Consider the following 19561-nt stretch of genomic DNA (forward strand, 5'->3'; position numbering starts at 1 on the left):
TGCCGCGCGCGCTCACTGTTTCACTTTTGAGTTGTTAGAGGGCTGTGTTACGTGTCACATTGCTTTTATACTCAAACCTTATTAGTGACATCAACACAATTAGCAAAAAAAATGTACAGGAGTATAAGCAATTACCAATTCTCATCTGTCTGCTGCTATATTGATTACATGCTTTGAAGAAAACCTACTAACTTTTTGTTAGTTTAAATTTGTTTGAATCTGAGTAAGCTTCCGATTTTACCACAGTGTGCGCGAAATTGAATCAAGCAGAAACAAGTGATTGAAACCTGATATGTGTGTAAAAGCGTGTTAATATGCTTTGAAAGTGTCACTAAAGCGGTGAAGAAGGGGATTTATAACTTTGATTTGATTGATTGAATTTGGGGGTGTATCCTGACCGCTTCAAACATGAAATACAATTTGACACTAGGCGTTAAAAGGGATGATGATAACTCAGTCGTATATTACAAAGTGAGATTTAATTATTATTATTAACAGAATTTGAACTTTTTGTTGCTTATGAAGTTTAAATTACAATTATGTAACTAATACAAATGTTGACACTGCTAAGATTTATGTTACATATCCCTTGTAAAGCTAGATTTATAATGATCAAAAATATCTTTTGTGTTTTAATTATCAAAATAATGTTTGTAAAATATTTTGAATATTAGTAAATTTTTTTACTTAGTTTAAATTAAATAAATATATTTGTGTGAGATAGTAATATAAAAATCTGTGTGATTTGATTTCTAAAAATGTATCTATTAGTGAAGGATAATAATGCACTTGGTTAAAAAGAAATTAGTAAAATTAAATTTTGTGATACTGGTTTATATTTTGTTTGATATAAAATTGTTTTTGTTTACCAAACAGCCTCACTGCCAATCATTTGTTTAGTGCAACATGTTTGAATCAAGAAAAATATTGTTTTAAACTATATAACTTTGTAAATAAAAACATTTAGTTTAGAATGGCTGATAATTTGTGTGTGAAAAAAAATATTTATACAGTTCTTAAATTATGCTAGCTTTCAGCTTCTCCTAATTTAGAAAGCAATGTAATGAGCTCAAAAGATACTTATAGTCCTTATACTCCTTATACTTTTACTCCTTATACTTTTTGTACTCCAGCACAAAAATAATTCTCTTTTTCATTATATCTCAGTTTCCGATTACCTATCAAAATACAAACATTACAGGATAAATAAGCTGGGCGACCGCCTTGGGCTGCCAAAAATTCTGGATTGATTTATAGTTTTATTACAAATTTTTCTTTACCTTTGCTAAATTTTGAATATATTTTTAAAAGTTTCCAATTTCATTTCTGTTAACGTTCCTTTATATCAGTAGTGTAATTTTTAAAATAACATGGAACTTTTTGTCCACTTTCAACTTTTATGTCATTTAAATTAATTGTATTAAAAATTTCAACTATTGCCGGTTTGTGAGTGTGTGTGGAGGCCAAGGGAAAATGTAACGTAAAATAAATTAAAATTCTGTAAAATGTTTTTCAAATGATATTCTTTCAACGAAAACTTCTGAAATTTTTCACTTTTTATCATATTTTGTTAGTTTTTATCTTATAAAAACAATTTTTAAAAAAAGACATTAATAATTCAGTTTCCTAGTTAAATTTTCAGTTACTTCTGTGATTTTTTACACTTGACACTTCACAATTTAACGCAGTTTTGCAGTCTATGTGAGTTAATTGTAATCTTGTAGCCGACAGATCTTTTTAGATCTAGTTTAGTGGCAAACAGATGACGAAAAAAAAAAATTCAGTGTTTCAAGATAATCAAAAATATTTAAATAATTAAAATGAGATTGTAGATTGAGATTATATTATTATAATAATAAATAAAATACGATAATTAAAATGAACATTTTGTATAATCTAATTTCATCATTTTAAGCCTTCATTTTCATTGATCAATCCTGAAAATTGAGTTAAATTATACTACTGTACAGAACCCGTTATCCGGAAATCGGAAAACCAAAAAACCGGAACGAAAGTCTATAAATTTTCCCACCATTTTTTAAAATTTTTTTTTATTTCCCTCTTAAGATTTTAGGATTTTTCTTTCTTTTTTGATAGATGTTTACCTTACCATCATTTTGGAAATAATTATTAGTGTATTACTTCATCATTTTTCTTCTTTTTAAGATTATTTCCAAATATTTTTTTTTTAGTTGGGTTTAACAATGAAAAAACGGCTTTTGTAGCGATTCAGAAAACCGGAAAAATCAGTTATCCGGAATAATGATGGTCCCGATCGTTTCGGATAATCGGTTCCCTACTGTATTTAGGTGTACCACTTTTCTGTAGATGTGCAGAATTCTAGTTTTTTTTTTCTTTTCTGATTTCCATTACAAACTTAAAAGTTCTAAAAATGCAAAAATTTTATATGGTGAACCAAGGGTTCATCCACAAATTGTGTAAAAGTAATTGAAGGTATCTTAACTATTCTACCCGATATGTTGTTTCTTAATTTTTATGCATAAAGTTTTTTGCATAATATAAAAAATCTGAAATTTTATATGGGAATTGGGATTTTTTTTCTTTCTAAAACTGTGTTGTGCCTGTCCTTATACATAAAGAAAAGTTTCACTTTGAAATTACCGTTAGAACTAAATTTTGCCTATCAGATTAAAATGATTTAGACTGAGTTTTGAAGTTGAAATAAGATTTGGAAGTTTATTTTTTGAGATAATTGGTTTGAAGAGGTTTGTATGATGATAGAGGCAGATGTGCATATTGGCTGATTGTCATTCTTATATCAAATGAATAACGGTGAAAAATGTGAATATCTTGTTTTGACCAATTTTATATGCCTGCAGAGGTATCTGCATAGAAACTTCCTAGCACTCTTGTCCCGCAGTGGACAGATCGTTAAGACACGTTTCCCAGCAGATCACCGTAGTCAAGTGGTCACCCACCAGCACACTGACTGCGGTCAGTAGGCTGGTGGTTGACCACTTAGATTAGTCTACGTAGGGACCGAGGGTATGCGGTATTGGTCTTCGTTAAACTGTTCTACCGTAATGAGCTCGACTTCACGTGCAGAGCGACAGCTACCGAAGCTGGGGTGCCATCTCATCCGCTGAGGATCTAAATTGTGATGGCATGTCTTCGGATCATCCTAAGGTATGTTTCCCAGACCGTCGCCAATAGCCCATTGTGCAACTCTAGTGCGACGTAAATAAACTACAACATCAATCCTGACACTCTTTAGTGAGAACTGTGCATCCTGTTCATAGTGCATTCAACTAAGGACCCAAAAGTTTCTGGTTTAATCCACGTGGGCCGTTAACGTCTTTCATGCACTCCTTCGTATGTCTTTTTATTTTATTAAAGAAATTTTTTGTTCTTTCTGAAAAGTAATTTTTACTTAAAATATTGGTGTGATCTTAATTAAATTTGTCATCTTTATTGCAGCAAGATGGGCAGAGATTTTTATACAATTGTACAATCAAGATGAATGTAGAGACTACTTATAAATTTTCCGTCAACTTTCGCCCACCTATTCAAGTCAAGTAAGGTGTAATTTTTTTAACAAATCAATTTTTTATGCAGCAATTTGTTAATTGAAAAATAATCTTTTTAGACCTGTTTAAATGGCCAGTGCTATTTTAATTTTCAAATGCTTACCTATCCTGACTGTAGACTAACTCTTCAACCTTAAGGCAAAACTGTATTGAAATTTAATTGCTAAGCACTACTTTCCTGTTGAATAATATCAAGGAAAAATAAATTCAGAAAAGACACCAGATTTTAATTCTGAAAAAGTCTATAGACTAATGATCAGAGAATTACTATTTATTAAAAATATAATGAAGATATTTAAATTGCTAAGCAAAGCTGAATGTCTTTTTTCATTTTTAGGTCTGCAACTATAAAAAATTCTATATTAGATGTAAGAGAAGAAGAATTTACACCAGAATCATCTACTTATGCACTGTTATGGACGACTAATGATGTCTGTGTTTCAAAGAAAAATGTTCGAGATCATTTTTCTCTTAATCTTACTGTGAGTAAGAGAATTTTATTGTTCCTTCCTTCAATTTAGTTTATTTGCTAATAGTTCTTCATATTTTAAAACAAATTGTTTTAGTTCATAATATGAAAAAAAAATTTAAACATCTCTTTTTAAAGGTTACTGCTGAATATATTTGTAACGTTACTGCTGAATATATTTGTAACATTACTGCTGAATACTTTTGTAATGTTACTGCTGAGTATATTTGTGACGTTACTGCTGAATATATTTGTAATGTTACTGCAGAATATACCTGGTTTTTCCACTATGCAATTTTTTCTAATTAAACACTATGAAAAAAACTAATTGGTTAAATGGTAAAAATTTCCAGATCTTGAGAGTTGTCCCTTGCTTTATAAGTCTTACTGCTCCAGCATTTAGACATCATGCTCATTTAAAGTTATGTATATAATGCATATACACTGTAATCTAAATTTTTTAATTTTTGAAAATTTTAAGAAAATAAATTGTTTTATTCGACTAATATTTTTATAATCCTTTCATAGCAATGTTTGTTTTTTTATTTTATCTATTAATGATTATAATTTATTTATTATCTTTCGTTCAAACTTCCTTCTTAAATTCATTTTACTAAATAAACTATTGATTCTAATGGAGCTAAATGCTTTATTGTTGCTGATGTGATTATACCTTGGTAAATTTACTTTTTGATTTTAATTGATCATGATATTTTATAAAAATACATTTTTAGAAGATACAATATGCATATATATAATATTACATATATATGATGGGTGACTCATGTAACTTGTACTTAGTTATAAAATTATTTTATTTGATTAACATATTTTATCTTTTCATATCAACAGTATTTTTTTAATTTCATTTTTGATTAAAGCTTGTTGCTTTATTTCTGTACAAAAATTAAACTTATCAAAAATAAGTCGATAGCCTCATTGGAAAATGTGTAACTGTAGATAATGTGATTAAACCTTGCTAATTCTACTTTTTGACTTTAATACATAAGAATAATATTTAATGATGACTTCTTCTAATATTTTTTTACATACCAAAAAACACTAAAAAATTGGATACTAAAGTTAAAATCCTTTAAAAAAGTTCAGAAAGGAGCTTTAATGTAAGAAAATTAAACTAAAAAGACATTCAACTAAAAATGCAATGCTAATTAAATTTTTTAAAAATTTGAATATATATATATATATAGAGAGAGAGAGATTTATATAAGGATTCTCATTTGTAACTATTACTACTTAAGAATTTGGTTGCTTTTGTGTATAACAATTTTTTACCCGATTAATTTATTTTAATAGTAATTGAAGTCTTACAACAACTTTCAAAAATAAATTCATTGATCAAAAACTTTTTTTCCTTCTTTTTTTTTAAATTGTGAAATTTTATAAAGCTACTTAAAGATTTTTGTATAAAAATTTCTCTGTTGAATAATATAGAAAAAATATTATGCAAATGAGCAATGATGTTAAACCAAACCCTGCACTGAGTATCAGAATATTAGTTAAATGGTTTTCAAGCTAAAATAAGGAGGAAATAGTATTTTATTAAATGTACAATAAAATTAAAATTTTCACTTAATGTTGAAGTGAATATATTTTTTTTATCTAAAAAAGTCAAATTTATTTTAAATGAAAAATAAGAAAATGTGACCAATGCATTCAAAAATTTTATTCTTATTCTACCTTGGGTGCTTTTTTTTTTCTATAATAATGATCAGATGACTTTATATCTGTAGCAAAAAAATTATCAGTAAAATATTGAAGATCACATGGCCTGATAAATAAATAAAAAAAAATTTTGAAATTAATGAAAAAAGCTTTAAGACTGAAATACAAAAATTCATTGAATTATTAGTGAATTATTTATTTAAAAGAGACAGAGTTGTTAGCTCAATTCTAATACAATTATAGCTTACACAATTAAAAAAAGTATCCTATGAAGGTCTCTTTTCTTTCTTTTTTTACTGGGCTAATTCTTTTAATACTTAGGCTAGTTGACTTAATAATTTTTAAACAAACATTTTTTTTAATTATTGTCCTTTCTATTTTTTGATAAAATAATTTATTATACCATGTTAATGAATTAATTTATTTTTAGATTCAAGGCTTGGGAAGTTTGGAAATACCATTGCAGTTCAAGTTTTATAAATCAAATGATAAGAGCCATTCAGTTTGGGGCAACGATTTACATCACATTGAATATGAATGCAGTTATAAAGATGAAAGTGGTATCTTTGAAATAGGAAAAGAAGTTTTCAGATGATTGGCTTTTTTCCTCCTAAATATTTCTGCTTATTTGAGATTATTTTTCATTCATTTCACTGCATTCAAGCAATATGAAATTTTTTATTTAACTTAAACCTTTTTAGATAATTGCATTTATTTACATTGCAACATCATTTATTTTTTAGTTAATATTATTTTATTGAAAAATTGCATTTATATTTCAATAATTATCTATATCCACAATTTTAGAGAGAATTATATATATTTTCTATTTAAAACATTCTGGGTAAACACTTTATTAATTGCTTGCTTTTTCAAGTAACTTACCTTGGATGTCTTAAACTTTTTATATTGATATTGCTTTGTTTTTCTCTAAATTTTGCATCGTCAATATTGATATATTATGATCCCTATTACAGGGGTGTGCATCTTTAAAAGTAATTAATAGTTTTATCTCTTCATTGTTATTTTTTTCTATACTTAGAATTGAAATTAGTTTTTTGAAAGAAAAAACTTTATTATCAGTAATTTTGCAAGTTTTGGGCATAATTCAAAGCTGGTTTTTAAATTACAGATTTTTAATAAAAATATTACTTTACTTACAGTGCAAATGAAAATTTAGCACTTAATGCTTAAGTAATTTTTTTTTTAAAGATTTAAATTTATTGAAGAATTGTTAAGTTCTTCAACTGCTAATAGAAGTGTATGAAAACTAATCACTCTTTATATTGGCCCCTACTTTATGTGTTTTGTCTTTCCGATAGCTGTATTTTCTAAAGATATAACACTAATGTGAAATTGGTTGGATTTATAACAGTTATTTGTGGAGCTGTTTGTACAAATTCATGAAATTTCTTTAATGGACATTACACTTAATTTTATAATATGTGTACAATTTCTTTTTTTTTCTTACTATGTAAGCACTATATTAATTTACTAGCATATATTTGCATCCAAGCATTTTTTATTTTATTTCTATAACTATTATATATTTGCACTTATTAGTATCTGCATTTAGTCTTCAAATTTTATATAATCTTGAGCTTAGTGTTTAGGTTTTTAAAATATAAAATGTCATATGTAAATTACATGAGATTTTTCTTAAATTTAGAATTTATTCTACTTCTTTCACAACACTTTTAATAAGCTTACTCACATTTTTCATGATATTGCACTGCCTTGTACCTTTTTTTCAAAGTTTATCTTCTATTTATCAGTTACTTGCCAATTCAAGTAACTTGGATCTCATAATCTAAGTCATTTTCAAGTTTGATCTATTTTTCTTCAAATCTTGCTGCATAACTTTTTTTTTATATTTAATATCTATACTTATAGAACACCAATTCATTTTATGTTAAATGCTCCATTTTTTATGGCTTCACTTAATGAAAAAAAAAATCATGTATACTTATATTTTCTTAATACAAAAAATGTGCTTTTTATTTATATTTTGCACTTGTAAGAATTTGTTTTATTTAGAATCTTCATCTAAACTTTGTCTGTTTCACTTACATGAAAATTTATATATTTATTATAAAATAATTAATAAATAAGCAAATTTTAACTAGAAAACTTTCAATTTCTTTTTCATTTTTTAGTTTAAAAATCCTGTTTTTTGAAAACGATCAATAAATTGAGAGACATCTGATTTAGGATTATTAACTCTAGACAAAATCAAATTTTTAAAATTTTATTATGTTCAACGCATTTTGAGACTGAATTATTAGTAACTTGTTGAATACAATTTGTTTTTTAATAAAAACTCACGACCACATTTCTTCAATGTTATGCAATTTTCATGAAACTTTTTTAATGTTTCGTGGAATGAAAAGCTACTGCCTCATTAAAATTCATCTAATATTTAATGAAAAGTATGGCTTTGCTAACTTCAATTTGTTTAAATCAAAAATATTTTATACTGATTTCATATATTTCTTCAAATATCAGTATAAATTGATTTTGTTAATAAGAATTATATTCATAGGTTAAGTTTTCAATGTAATGTAAATTTATATTTAAAAATAAAAGCTTTGTTATATGTCAAAATCATCAATTTAACTCTGCATTCAAATCTTAATGGATGCTTATTCAAATTCCTTAACTTAAATAATTTTATACACAAAATATTCTAATTTGAGGAATAACTTGCCTTATCTGCACCTAAACACAATTTCCGAGTTCATGTTTTTGAGACATTTGTACTTAAACTGTGCTATTTTTTGAGCATCATTGCTCATTACATCAAAGTTGTTTAAGTGTCATTTTTTTCACACCAGAATTTAAATGAAGAAAAAAATGCATTAATTTTTAATCAAAGACTCTATGTCATATTACAAACAGAATATCTAGTATCTTAAAAATAAGAGAAAAATCTAAATGAATCAGAATTGTGGTGAACTTAACAGTATAGTACCTTGTTTTATCTAAACTTACATTCTAATTTCATTTTTTTAAAACTTGATATAGATTACTGTAATTCAATATATAGATGTTAGGTGCTGGTCCTTTAGTAGCTCATCTTACTGGTGCTAGAAGAGTAGGGTTCTGTATTTTTGCATTTAAGTTTTAGGAAATACATAAGAGAATACTTTAAGATTCCTGTTACATACCTTCTTCCACCTTGTAATTTTTATTTTATTTTTTTGGAAAAAGGATCTCGATTGATTAATCCTCATTTAATTTTCACTATTTCTGAAAGTTTACTATATATACATGTATATTATGCCTCATTTAATATCCCTGCTATACACGCCTTTCGATTATATCTAATGTAAGCAATCATATGCAGTTTTTTTATTTTGCTGAAATTAATTTTTTATGTATTTTAGTCAATAATATAGAGATAAGAAGAAATAAAATTCAGGAGAATCAATCTTTTTTTCTTTTCTTTTTTTAGATCTTGTATTTTGCTAAAAACTGTGGAACCAACTGAAAGAAGTAGCATTTGCATATTTTTGGTAATTACAACCTTGCAGACAAAGGGGAAAGTTGAGCAATCGACCATAAAACTGCTTTTGGCAGGAAATTACTTGGTTAACCACTAGTCGCGACACTTTTTCTAAAGTTAAAATGGTTTCTTTTCTGCTACGAAAAAGAGAGAAAGACTGAATGAGTAGTGCATAGCAGGGAAGTTTCCGTATTATTTTGCCTGAGAGCTCAACACCTGGGGGTTTAATTAATACAAAAGTGAATGAAAGCAAGAAATGGCTGATGTTAAACTCAGACTGTTATAATTAAAAGAAACAAATTTTCAAACTCATTAAATAAGTTTGCCAGATACCAGTCACTTTTCCTTTCATTTACTCCGAAATTAGTTAATTCTCCTTTTATTACTTACAGTTTACTCTTTTCATTAGTCATTGTATTCTTGATTCCCCCCCAAAAAAAACTTATTTTACTTTAAGTCTGGTTTACTTCTCGATATATATCCTTATTTTAAACAGATTGCAATGAGAAAAAATTATTAAATGTGTAGTAGACGTGTTTGCTGAAATGCCATAATATAAACCACCTACTTTAATTCTTTGAGAATAAATCAAAATATTTTAATCTGTGCCATATTTATGAATGTATTTCCATTCTTAACGTTATTTATAAAAGATTAGTATTATTTAACTTTTTAATTTCCTTATTTTTAAGGAGATTTTAAAAGAAATATTATAATTTAAAAATGAAATGAACTGTTACAGTATTATGTTTCATTAGTTATTTTAAATTAGTTTTTTGTCTTTTCTCTTTTGTATGTTTTTACCATGTGAATGCGTATAAATACATTTTCCAGCATGTTGTTATATAGTGTCACTATATTTGTGTTTTAAGAATATATTTTCACTGTGTTTTTTGTGTTCACTGATCCAACAAAACATGACATATAGCTATGTGATTTTTTCACTAGTATTTTTCTGTGATACTTTTGTAATAGAGGTTTAAAATTTTATTTTAATCTGTATTCACAATTGTTATATGCTGTTAGAACTTGCTTATATAAAATTTGGTTTGTATACTGGCTATGATAACATTTCATTCTTAATGTTGTTATGCTGTATTTTTTAATGAGCATGTGGTAAAAAATTAATGTTTAATGTTCTAGTCTTAAATGTGTTTTATTAAAATCAAATGTCTTGTATTCTATAATCTCACTAGTCAACAGTGTACTGTAGAACTCAACTAATTCAAATTGAATTTGTATTGTAATGATGAAAAAGCTATTGTCCCAATTTATGATTAGTTTGAACAACTGGTGACAAAATTTTGATAGTATAAACTCAACACAAAATTACTATGATATAGTGTCATAAAAACTGTTGTTCAAGTGTTTAATTCATAAATCATCAGATAATCCAAATTTAACACAGGAATTTGCATTCAATGTGGTCTGTAATCTGAATTGTAAATAAGAACTTTACATTAGAGCATTACATTAGAGCATTACATTATAGCCATATTTAGCTATAATGGCTAATGTAATGTCAAAAATTTTTAACTTTCTAAGACAATGAGCTAGAATCCGTATAATGATAAAGCGTTGAAAATAAAAACTTTAAAATATATGATTTGAAGATCACTTATTTTTTTGTATTGAAAATTGCAATATCTGTTTTTGAATCATAAATGTCAAAAATCCCACTTTTAATCTCTTATGTCTGTATCCCAAAATGACAAATGATAATCTTAATTTTAGACTATGTAGCTTTGTTTCTCACTTATAGAGTTTAAATAATTTTGATCTGGAATAGATATCTTGACAGAGTGCATAGCATTTTTAAAAAGTGCTTTTTTTTCTCTTTTTTTAAAGCCTTTAACGGTGCTTATTTTTCATTGTTAGTCAAAAAGTATTTAGTTTTTTTCCAGAAAAAGTATTTCTTTGGCATGAATTACGCAAAACGTGTGGTTTTTGGTGTGTCATTCAATTACCATCCATTATATCCCTATTTCTTTTATTATTATTCCATTTCATAATCATTTGAGATCATTTGATCATCATAATAATCATTTGGATCATTCGAAAGCACTAATCATATTACATGTTTAATGAACTGATAACTCGCAGATGTGCATGTGTGCGCAATAAACCAAATTTTTTTTTAAACATTTGTGCACTCACACCTGCAATTTATGGGGTTTTGAGATTTCAGGTTTCATTTCCTGGCCTTTAAAGTCACACCGAAAATCTCTTGAATAACATTACTAAATGTTTCCCCTTATACCAAATTAAAATTTTGCTTTCTTTTTTTTTATAATTTTAATGAGTTTCTTCTGACATAAACAATGAAGCTTAAGTTCTTGCATTGTCTTATTTTTAAATCAGTACCACAATTCTTTATTTTTTTATCAATTAGGTTTTCTTTGTCTGCTTAGCTGTCTACGCATCCGTATTATAAGTTCTGTATAATAAAAAATATTAATCTTATAAGTTCTCTTGTTTAGTATACCTTTATAAATAATTTTTATTTAATTCTAAAAAATAACTTTTGTTTAAATTAATGGGGAATAGATTATTTTAAATTAAAATTATTCTTTTGCATAATTTATTCAATTAGTTAATTTAAAAAATAGTATATGTAATTCTACAATGAACATTTTTAAAATTGTGCATAAAATGTTTTTATGGGGCTACTAAAATTAAAAACAGTCTTACAGGAAGCAAGTTGTTTATTTATTGATTATGTAAAACTTTGAAAAAGTTTTTGAAATTTTTTAATTTATGTATAAATATGAACAATTTTCATAAATAGGAAGAAATTTTTTTTATTGGTGCACGACTTTTTTCTGAAATGCTTACAAATATTTTTGTGCTTAAAAGCACTTATTTTTTGTTGAAAAACTTTGCTACAGACCCCAATTTATGCTTAATATTATAATTTTAATAAATTTTGAGATAAGTTGTCAAAAACTTAAAAGTTTGTAGGACTTCTATGCAAAAGCGTTACCAATTATTTTCGTTATGAATTTTCCTGTTGAATTTATATTGAATGAGTAAAAATTTTAGAATAATCTTAACTTTTCCTGTTAAGCTAACAATGGTTTCATTCTGATTCAAATTAGTTGAGTTCTACTGTATCATTAATGAAAACAATTATAATTATTTCAATTTGTTTTAAGTATTGCATTCAGATGTAAGTGCATTTAATATTGAGTATTTTCTCTCTTAAAACAGTGAGCAAAATTTGTTACATCTTCATGCCATCTGCATTTAAAAAGACTTAATAACCAAGATGCTTAAAAAATACTTTTCAAGGAATATATAATTTATAGAAAAGTTAGATACATTTTTTATTACTACTTTTGAAAACCTTACATTATATTTCTGAAATTATTGATCTGAAGATTTTTCCTATTTTAAATTTTAATAAGAACAACAAAATCTACATCAGACTAAATTTTAAATGGATTCCTCCAAAATTCATTTTATTCTATAGCCTTTGGACTAAGTTTTTTGGAGTTAAGCTGCTAGTGTTATCGTATCAAACTTTGTTCCTGTCATTACGTATGTCGAAAGTTCACTTGCTGAGTTAAATAAACTTTCTAATTTATTTTATAATATTTTGCTTGGCAAGTTGACCAGTCTTATTATAATTGTAAATCTATTTCGATGATCTGATTTTGATGTATTTAAAATATTTTTACATTTATCTTGATGTCAGTAAAGTTCTATTTAATGTTTTAAATTATTACAATGTTGAAGATTTTGAAAACATTGTTTGATTGTATACCAGTATCTACTGAAAAATTAATAGTAAGTAGTTAGAGGGATTTGTTCTTCTAATTTTTTGTTTTAGGAAGAAAAAAAACATTAAATATAAGCTCTGATGATTTCACTGCTTCTGTCATTTACAGTGCTTATTTATGTTCTGTATTAAGGCTATTTAATCATTATCTGAATTTTTCAATCAATCAACTTATATCTAAAACTTTAATAGCCGTATTTCATTTTGTTCTGCTAATATTTTAACATTTTGCAATAGCATAAAAAAGTTAAATTTTTGTTTTGTTCAAAATGTGGAATATACAATGAATTTTGGAACTTTAACATTTTATTAAAAAGTAATCAATCATAAGTTTAGAACTTAATCAAAATTATAACACTTATGATAATAATGCTTCGATTTATTAAAGTTTTGAAATTAAGTTCCTTTTATTAAAATTTTGGAATTCATTTTTATATCTTATTTATTTGAGTTACTTTGAAACACTTTTAATTATCAATAACTTAATTTAATAAATGTCACTTAAATCAAAATAGATGTTTCTTCTATTTCACTCGAAAGTTATTATTTCGTAAGAGTTTAATGTGCATCTTAGCTAATTATCTGTGCTAACATACTTACAAGTAATTGTTTATTAAATAAATATATATATATGAAGGTTGCCAATTTTACAATCTTGTGAATTTTGAATCTATTAAACTGTTTACCATTGCAAGGTTTGGCAAAATAACTTGCCCAATAAAACAATTAGATGTATGCAAATGTTTGCGAGATTTTGAAACAGATTATTTTCGCAATCGAAGATTTCTTTGTGTATAAATATTTATAGAAAATGTCTAAGCTGTTTTGCTACACCTTGTAAATGCTTCGCACATTTTCCAACATCATGCACGGCAACTATAGGTCACATAATACTACATTATTGTGACTGATTCATTCCTATAGTACATTGAAACTAGTCAGAATATGTTAGATTACATGTTCGTAGTTGAATGTGTAAAGCAGCGACGTTAAAGTTCAATGTACTTGTTACTGCAACTTGTTTGTGATTTTAGAAATATATTCGACTTTTGTATACATTTTTTGTGTGTAGAGTCTATTTGATAAGCATTTAATGATAGATCCTTTTTGCCTTAGGACTCTTAGTCACCTTTTTATTGCCTTAAAAAAACGAGCTTTTTTGGCTCGTACTTTTATTCGGGACATTTTTTTATGAAGCTGCAGGGCTGTTTGCATCATTGTAACTCTTCTTAAACGCTAAATTATTTTTTTAATTTTCCAAAGTTCAAAAGTCTTTTTTTTTTTCTTTCCCTATCTTGCATTTACAAAAACTTCCCTGTTATGAAGAGATCTGTGTTGTGATCGTTCCAAATTGTTTCCTCAACATTTTTTACTGAAAAACGTGCCTTTTTTTAAAAAACAAATTGCTGTAAACCTGATCCAGTCCATCTGAGCTAAGCTTTAAACTGTATGAAACGAGTGTTTTGAAAGCTAACTTTTGCATTTGGTGAAGTGTTACTGAAGGCAACTTAAAGTGAACTTTTTAAAAGGCCTTCTTTGTTAATAAATAGTCAATATTAGGGATCCATCGTGATTTGTGGTTTTTAAGTCCAGTTAAAAACCTATAATTTGCAAGAATAAATAAATAAAAAAAATAAATTAACTTTAAATTAATATATTTTTGTTTTCCTGTAATTGTATTGTTTGTTTACTTGTTTTTCGATTTGTCCAGTAAAAATTACTATATACTTTCTGTTTACATATTTATTTTCTGATTCTTTTTCTTTTAAACCATTAAATCTTTATTAAAATCAGTCCCGCAGTGGACTGATTGTAAAGACACTTCCCAGTAGAACACTGAAGCCAAGCGTAAGCGGGTGGGTGACCGATTTGATCTGCCTACATTGGGTCCGAGGGTGTATCGCATCTGTCCTCGTTAAGCTGTTCTACCGTGAAGTTCCCAACCTCACTCGCAGCAGAGAAGCCATACCCTCTGAAGAGAATCAAAATTGTAATGGCATGTCTTCCTCTTCGGATCATTCTTGGGGATGTTTCCCAGACCGTCGCCAATAGCCCAGTGTGCAGCTCTAGTGGGACGTAAATAAAATACCTACCTTTACTAGAATCATAAAGATTTATTAGTTACTAATCAAATTCAAAACATAATTTATAAATATTTAAATTATTTCTACAATTTTTTTTGATGGTTTTTACTAACTGAAGGATGTATTTATTTTATTCGACATATTTCATATCAGAGGTTTTCATCACATTCTAAAAAAAAAAAATTTAGCACATCCTAGAAAAAATGAATTACTACTTCCAACTTATGTTTAAGTTAGTACAGAAGAACTTAGATTATCTTAACTGCTATCCTCCACAAACTTTTGCTTACCATACAGATATGGTAAGCATTTTACTTCAGATATTTTTTTCCCCATTAATTAGTCCCATTTTATTCCCAGATTTTCCAGTTTGATATTGTAATTAACCATGAAGGTATAGGTACTCCCTTTTCTCACACTAATAAGGCTTAGTTCGTTATTCATGATTGGTGAAGATTTACGCGTGTAAATTGTGATATCCTTAGTAGACATACATCAAATCATTTATTTTTCAATTATATAGAGAAATTTGAATTTTTTTGGAGGAGGGCTGAACTTGAGAATGAATAATACCAAATGAAACTGACTTTTAAGATCCAAAATGCAGTTTCAGCTTGTGAAGATATAACTTTTGTTCTGGCCCATTCTTTTTTGCTTTACACGCTTGTTTCAAAGAAATCAAAAATTAAATTACCAAAAGGAAACTTCATACATTTCCAAGATCACATCAATAGATTTTTGTTGTCAAAAAATTGATCCTTTTTTTTTTCTTCAATTGCGACTTCCACTAGCAAAATTTAAACGAACAAAAATAACCTCCAATTTTTATATCTGTGAATTATTTATTACAGTTAATACATTAATGTTATATCGCCTTCAGTCTCTTTTAATTATTATTTAAATTAAAAGCTGAAAACATTATCCAGTCATTATTTATTGAGGATTCTCAAACTGCTTTTGTTCTTTGACAGAGAAATGAGCAAAATACAAACATCCCTGCTGCTTTTATAATACAACAAATTTATAAAATAATAAGCATTAATATGTACATAGAAGAAATGTGATATTGTTTGTAAATTTTTTATTGCCGTAATACAAATTTATATAAAAAATTGATATTATGAAATAAAGTGTATCGCACATACTATTAGATTTGTATACCATAATGCTATTTAAGATAATTTAAAATCAATGTGAGAAATTGTTTTCTTTTGGTATTGCTTACTTTAAAGAAGTACCGAAAAATGCGTGTATTTGTAGTTTTAGGACTCTTTAATAGCAATACTAAATGTATTTTTAGAGTTGTCCATCAATTTTTAATTTGTGTCTAAATATTTTTCTGTAGTTAATTAGTCACGTTTTAGAATATATAACTTTGGAAAATAAATATTTGAAACTCAATATTTATGTATAAAAAAAATTATTGTTAGTTTTAATTTCAAGCGTAGATTATTGAATAGATGTTTGAAAAAGATACCAATTTACTTTAAAAAGAAAGTTTTTTTCTGTAAAATTTTTATACTGGATTTAATAGGAAAAAATCTTATTATTGAACCTAATTTCATAAATTGACTCCTAAAATAGTTTCTAAATTATTTAAAATTTAATAGGTAAATAAATTTTTTTTAAAAATTTGTTTTTCATATAAACTAAACATATTCAAATAACATAAATATAACAAATTTATCCACGCTGTTATTCTTTATAACTTTATTAACCTGTATTTAGTATAAAAAGCATAATATTTTGTTTAGTATAGTTTCTTTAAAATTACAATTCACTTGATATGTAATTTTAAATGGAATTTCGATATTAAGTAACTGAAATTTTTTTTTATCAATCTAAGTTTGAATAAATTTTATTTGAATAGTTAAAATGAAAAAAATTATAATTATCAAAATAATTAATAGATATATTTTTTTATCAATTAATACTCTTTTATTCAAGCTTAAATTCTTAAAATAAAATTTTATTGACTTCTATTTAGAGCAAAAAAGTATAACATTTTGTTCAGCATAGTTACTTTAAAAGTTTCTTTAAAACTACTATGTACCTAAACAAAAAAATGTGGCCTTATTATTTCAAAAGAAGGTTAGTAAAATTTTATTTTATGAATCTAAGCCTAAATAAAAAAAAAATTTTATTAGTTTTCCCGAAAAAAATTATCGAAATCTGAATTAATTCTGAAATGAAATCTCTATTACAAAACTTAAATATTTTTATTATACTTCATAATTATGAACTACTTCAAGGGTTGCAAGCCAATTGTTATTATCTCTGATCTTAGCATCGAATTTATAAAGTAAAGAAAAAAAATTAAGAGCGACATTGTTTGTTGTTATTGCGTCTGCTGAAGCGTTAGAAGAAATTTAGAATTTTAACAAAATGATTAGCTTACTTGTGAAAGAGCATGAGTGTTTAAAAAAATATAATATGGATTAGTTTAGAACTTAATGTTACTCTAGAAACTGAAAATACGTGTATGTTTGTTTTAGAATTAAAAAAAAAAATTATGTACTGTTGTAGTTTTTAAATCTTACGATATTTTTGTGATCATTTCTGCATATTATTTTTTATTTGGGAAATTAAGTTATGATTTATCGTAATCAATCAGGATAATTTGATCTTGCTATTAGCAGCAAATTAAATGTCTATGTGCATAAGAACAGCGATCTGCAAAATAGAGTTGCTCTTAGTTTTCAAATAATTGAATTACGTGACGGAAAAAAAAATTAAATATAGACATAAAAATAACTCAAAAACTGGTGTTCTTATAACATTATTATTTTCATAGTAGAGTATTCTAGAAACATATCTATTTCATGTTTTTTTCCCATTCATTTTTGCATTATGACTTAAAAAGCGCATCGAAAATTTTCTGAAACTTCAACGAAAACTGCACCAAACTTTTTATTTATTTTTAACCTAGAAAGATACTTATTTAATTTTTTGTTCTTCGTTTTTCTCCAACATAAAATTAAGTTTTGAAATTGGATAAAACTAAATAGTTGTTGGAACTTATTGAATTAGTTTAAGCAGAATATTGTGTCTAGAAATAAAATAAGATCGTTTTCTTTCCATTATATTTTCAAACTTTTATTTTATATGTGTGTTTAAATAAAATACATTAATAAATAAATTGACAATATGGCCGCTACAATAACGCTTAGATTGGCCTAATTGCTATTAATATTGACTTAATTACTATACATGCCTGGGTAAAAATCAGATATACTTACCTCAGTGTATAGTCTGTCTAAGGAAAGAACTCCCTTCGGTCTGGAGCAGTGTCGGTGACTATGTTTGAGGTTTAACTATCTAAGTCAATGAGGTTGAGGTTAGAGAGAGCTCCCCTCTTCGAAATACTCTATTTCTTGTTTCCATAGCAACAGACGGCCTTAGACTTAGTGTCGAGGAGAGTTCTTTCAATAGATAAACTATACAATATTTACTGTTAGATTAATCAAACAAATAAATGCTTTGATTAAAATTTTAAAAATCACTCTCTTGCACACCCAGCATATTTCTTTATAATTATCTCAAGTATTTACAAATATTTTAAGGAATAAATACGCTTTATGTATTGAGTATGAATTATTAATATATTTTTTATTCAATTGAACAATCATTTAATGTTTTTCTATTTAAAGACTTTATTACATTCTGTAAATGATTCTATTTATTCATCTCTATTGAATTACTAATTCCGTGTTTGTTTTCAATTTAACTATGTGATATATTTAACTTTCTTTTTCTCTGATGAATGTTCTGTGTATACTAAGAAAATAAAAGCTAATACAAAGTTTATTATTTTTTGTTCTGGTCTCCTTTGTGTAAATAATTTGATATAAACTACGTAATCGCATTACGGGAAGACACCACGGTAAAATTAAAAACATCGTTTTTTCAATGTTTGTACTCAGAAAATGAGATATGGTCCAATAGTCTTTCTTCTGAGGCACGCGTTTTGTTGAAGTAAGTTTTAAGAATCGTCTGCAGGCTGATCGTCAACGAATCCGACTAGTGCTGAGTATTTATTTCCACTGCTATTTTTACGTCAAATGATATAGATATACAATGGGGTGACATACGTCACGGTATACCGCTTGATATCGTTTCGGACCTCCTCTAGCTCTAGCAGTAACTCGACGTGGCCTGGACTCAACAAGTAATTTGAAATCTCTTGCAGGCATATTCAGTTATGCAGCTTCAATAGACGTACATAGTTCTGAAAGTGTTGCGGATGCAAGATGTTGTGCACGTACTGATCTCTCGATTGTATCCCCTAAATGTTCGATAGGATTCAGCCAATCTAGGTGGCCAAATAGTTTGCTGGAACTATCCAGAATGTTCTTCAAACCCCATCGTAAACAATTACGCCCTGGTGAAATTGCGCATTCTCATCAAAGAATAATTCTATTGTTTGAATACATGAAATTCATGGATACAAGCGGTCTCCAATTCATGATTACTGCAATCGGACTAAAAGAC

General features: G+C 26.7%; 1 protein-coding gene across 1 annotated transcript; it reads left to right on the forward strand.

The window, feature by feature from the left end:
- The first annotated feature begins 329 nt into the window (after positions 1–329).
- LOC107449918 (CB1 cannabinoid receptor-interacting protein 1) lies at positions 330–18877 on the forward strand. Its single transcript, XM_016065595.4, has 4 exons — positions 330–471; positions 3439–3536; positions 3886–4030; positions 6131–18877. The coding sequence occupies exons 1-4, from the start codon at positions 409–411 to the stop codon at positions 6293–6295; spliced, it is 471 nt and encodes a 156-aa protein (XP_015921081.1). The 5' UTR covers positions 330–408; the 3' UTR covers positions 6296–18877.
- The last annotated feature ends 684 nt before the right edge of the window (positions 18878–19561 follow it).

The sequence above is a fragment of the Parasteatoda tepidariorum genome, chromosome 3 (genome assembly GCF_043381705.1).
Source record: "Parasteatoda tepidariorum isolate YZ-2023 chromosome 3, CAS_Ptep_4.0, whole genome shotgun sequence".
Lineage (NCBI taxonomy): Eukaryota > Metazoa > Arthropoda > Arachnida > Araneae > Theridiidae > Parasteatoda > Parasteatoda tepidariorum.

Excerpts from the sequence above, each read along its gene's own strand:
- LOC107449918 (XM_016065595.4), top strand. The coding sequence starts at position 409 with ATGAAATACAATTTGACACTAGGCGTTAAAAGGGATGATGATAACTCA. Across the intron at positions 3,537-3,885 it reads CGCCCACCTATTCAAGTCAA|GTCTGCAACTATAAAAAATT; the intron begins GTAAGGTGTAAT and ends TTTCATTTTTAG. Across the intron at positions 4,031-6,130 it reads ATTTTTCTCTTAATCTTACT|ATTCAAGGCTTGGGAAGTTT; the intron begins GTGAGTAAGAGA and ends ATTTATTTTTAG.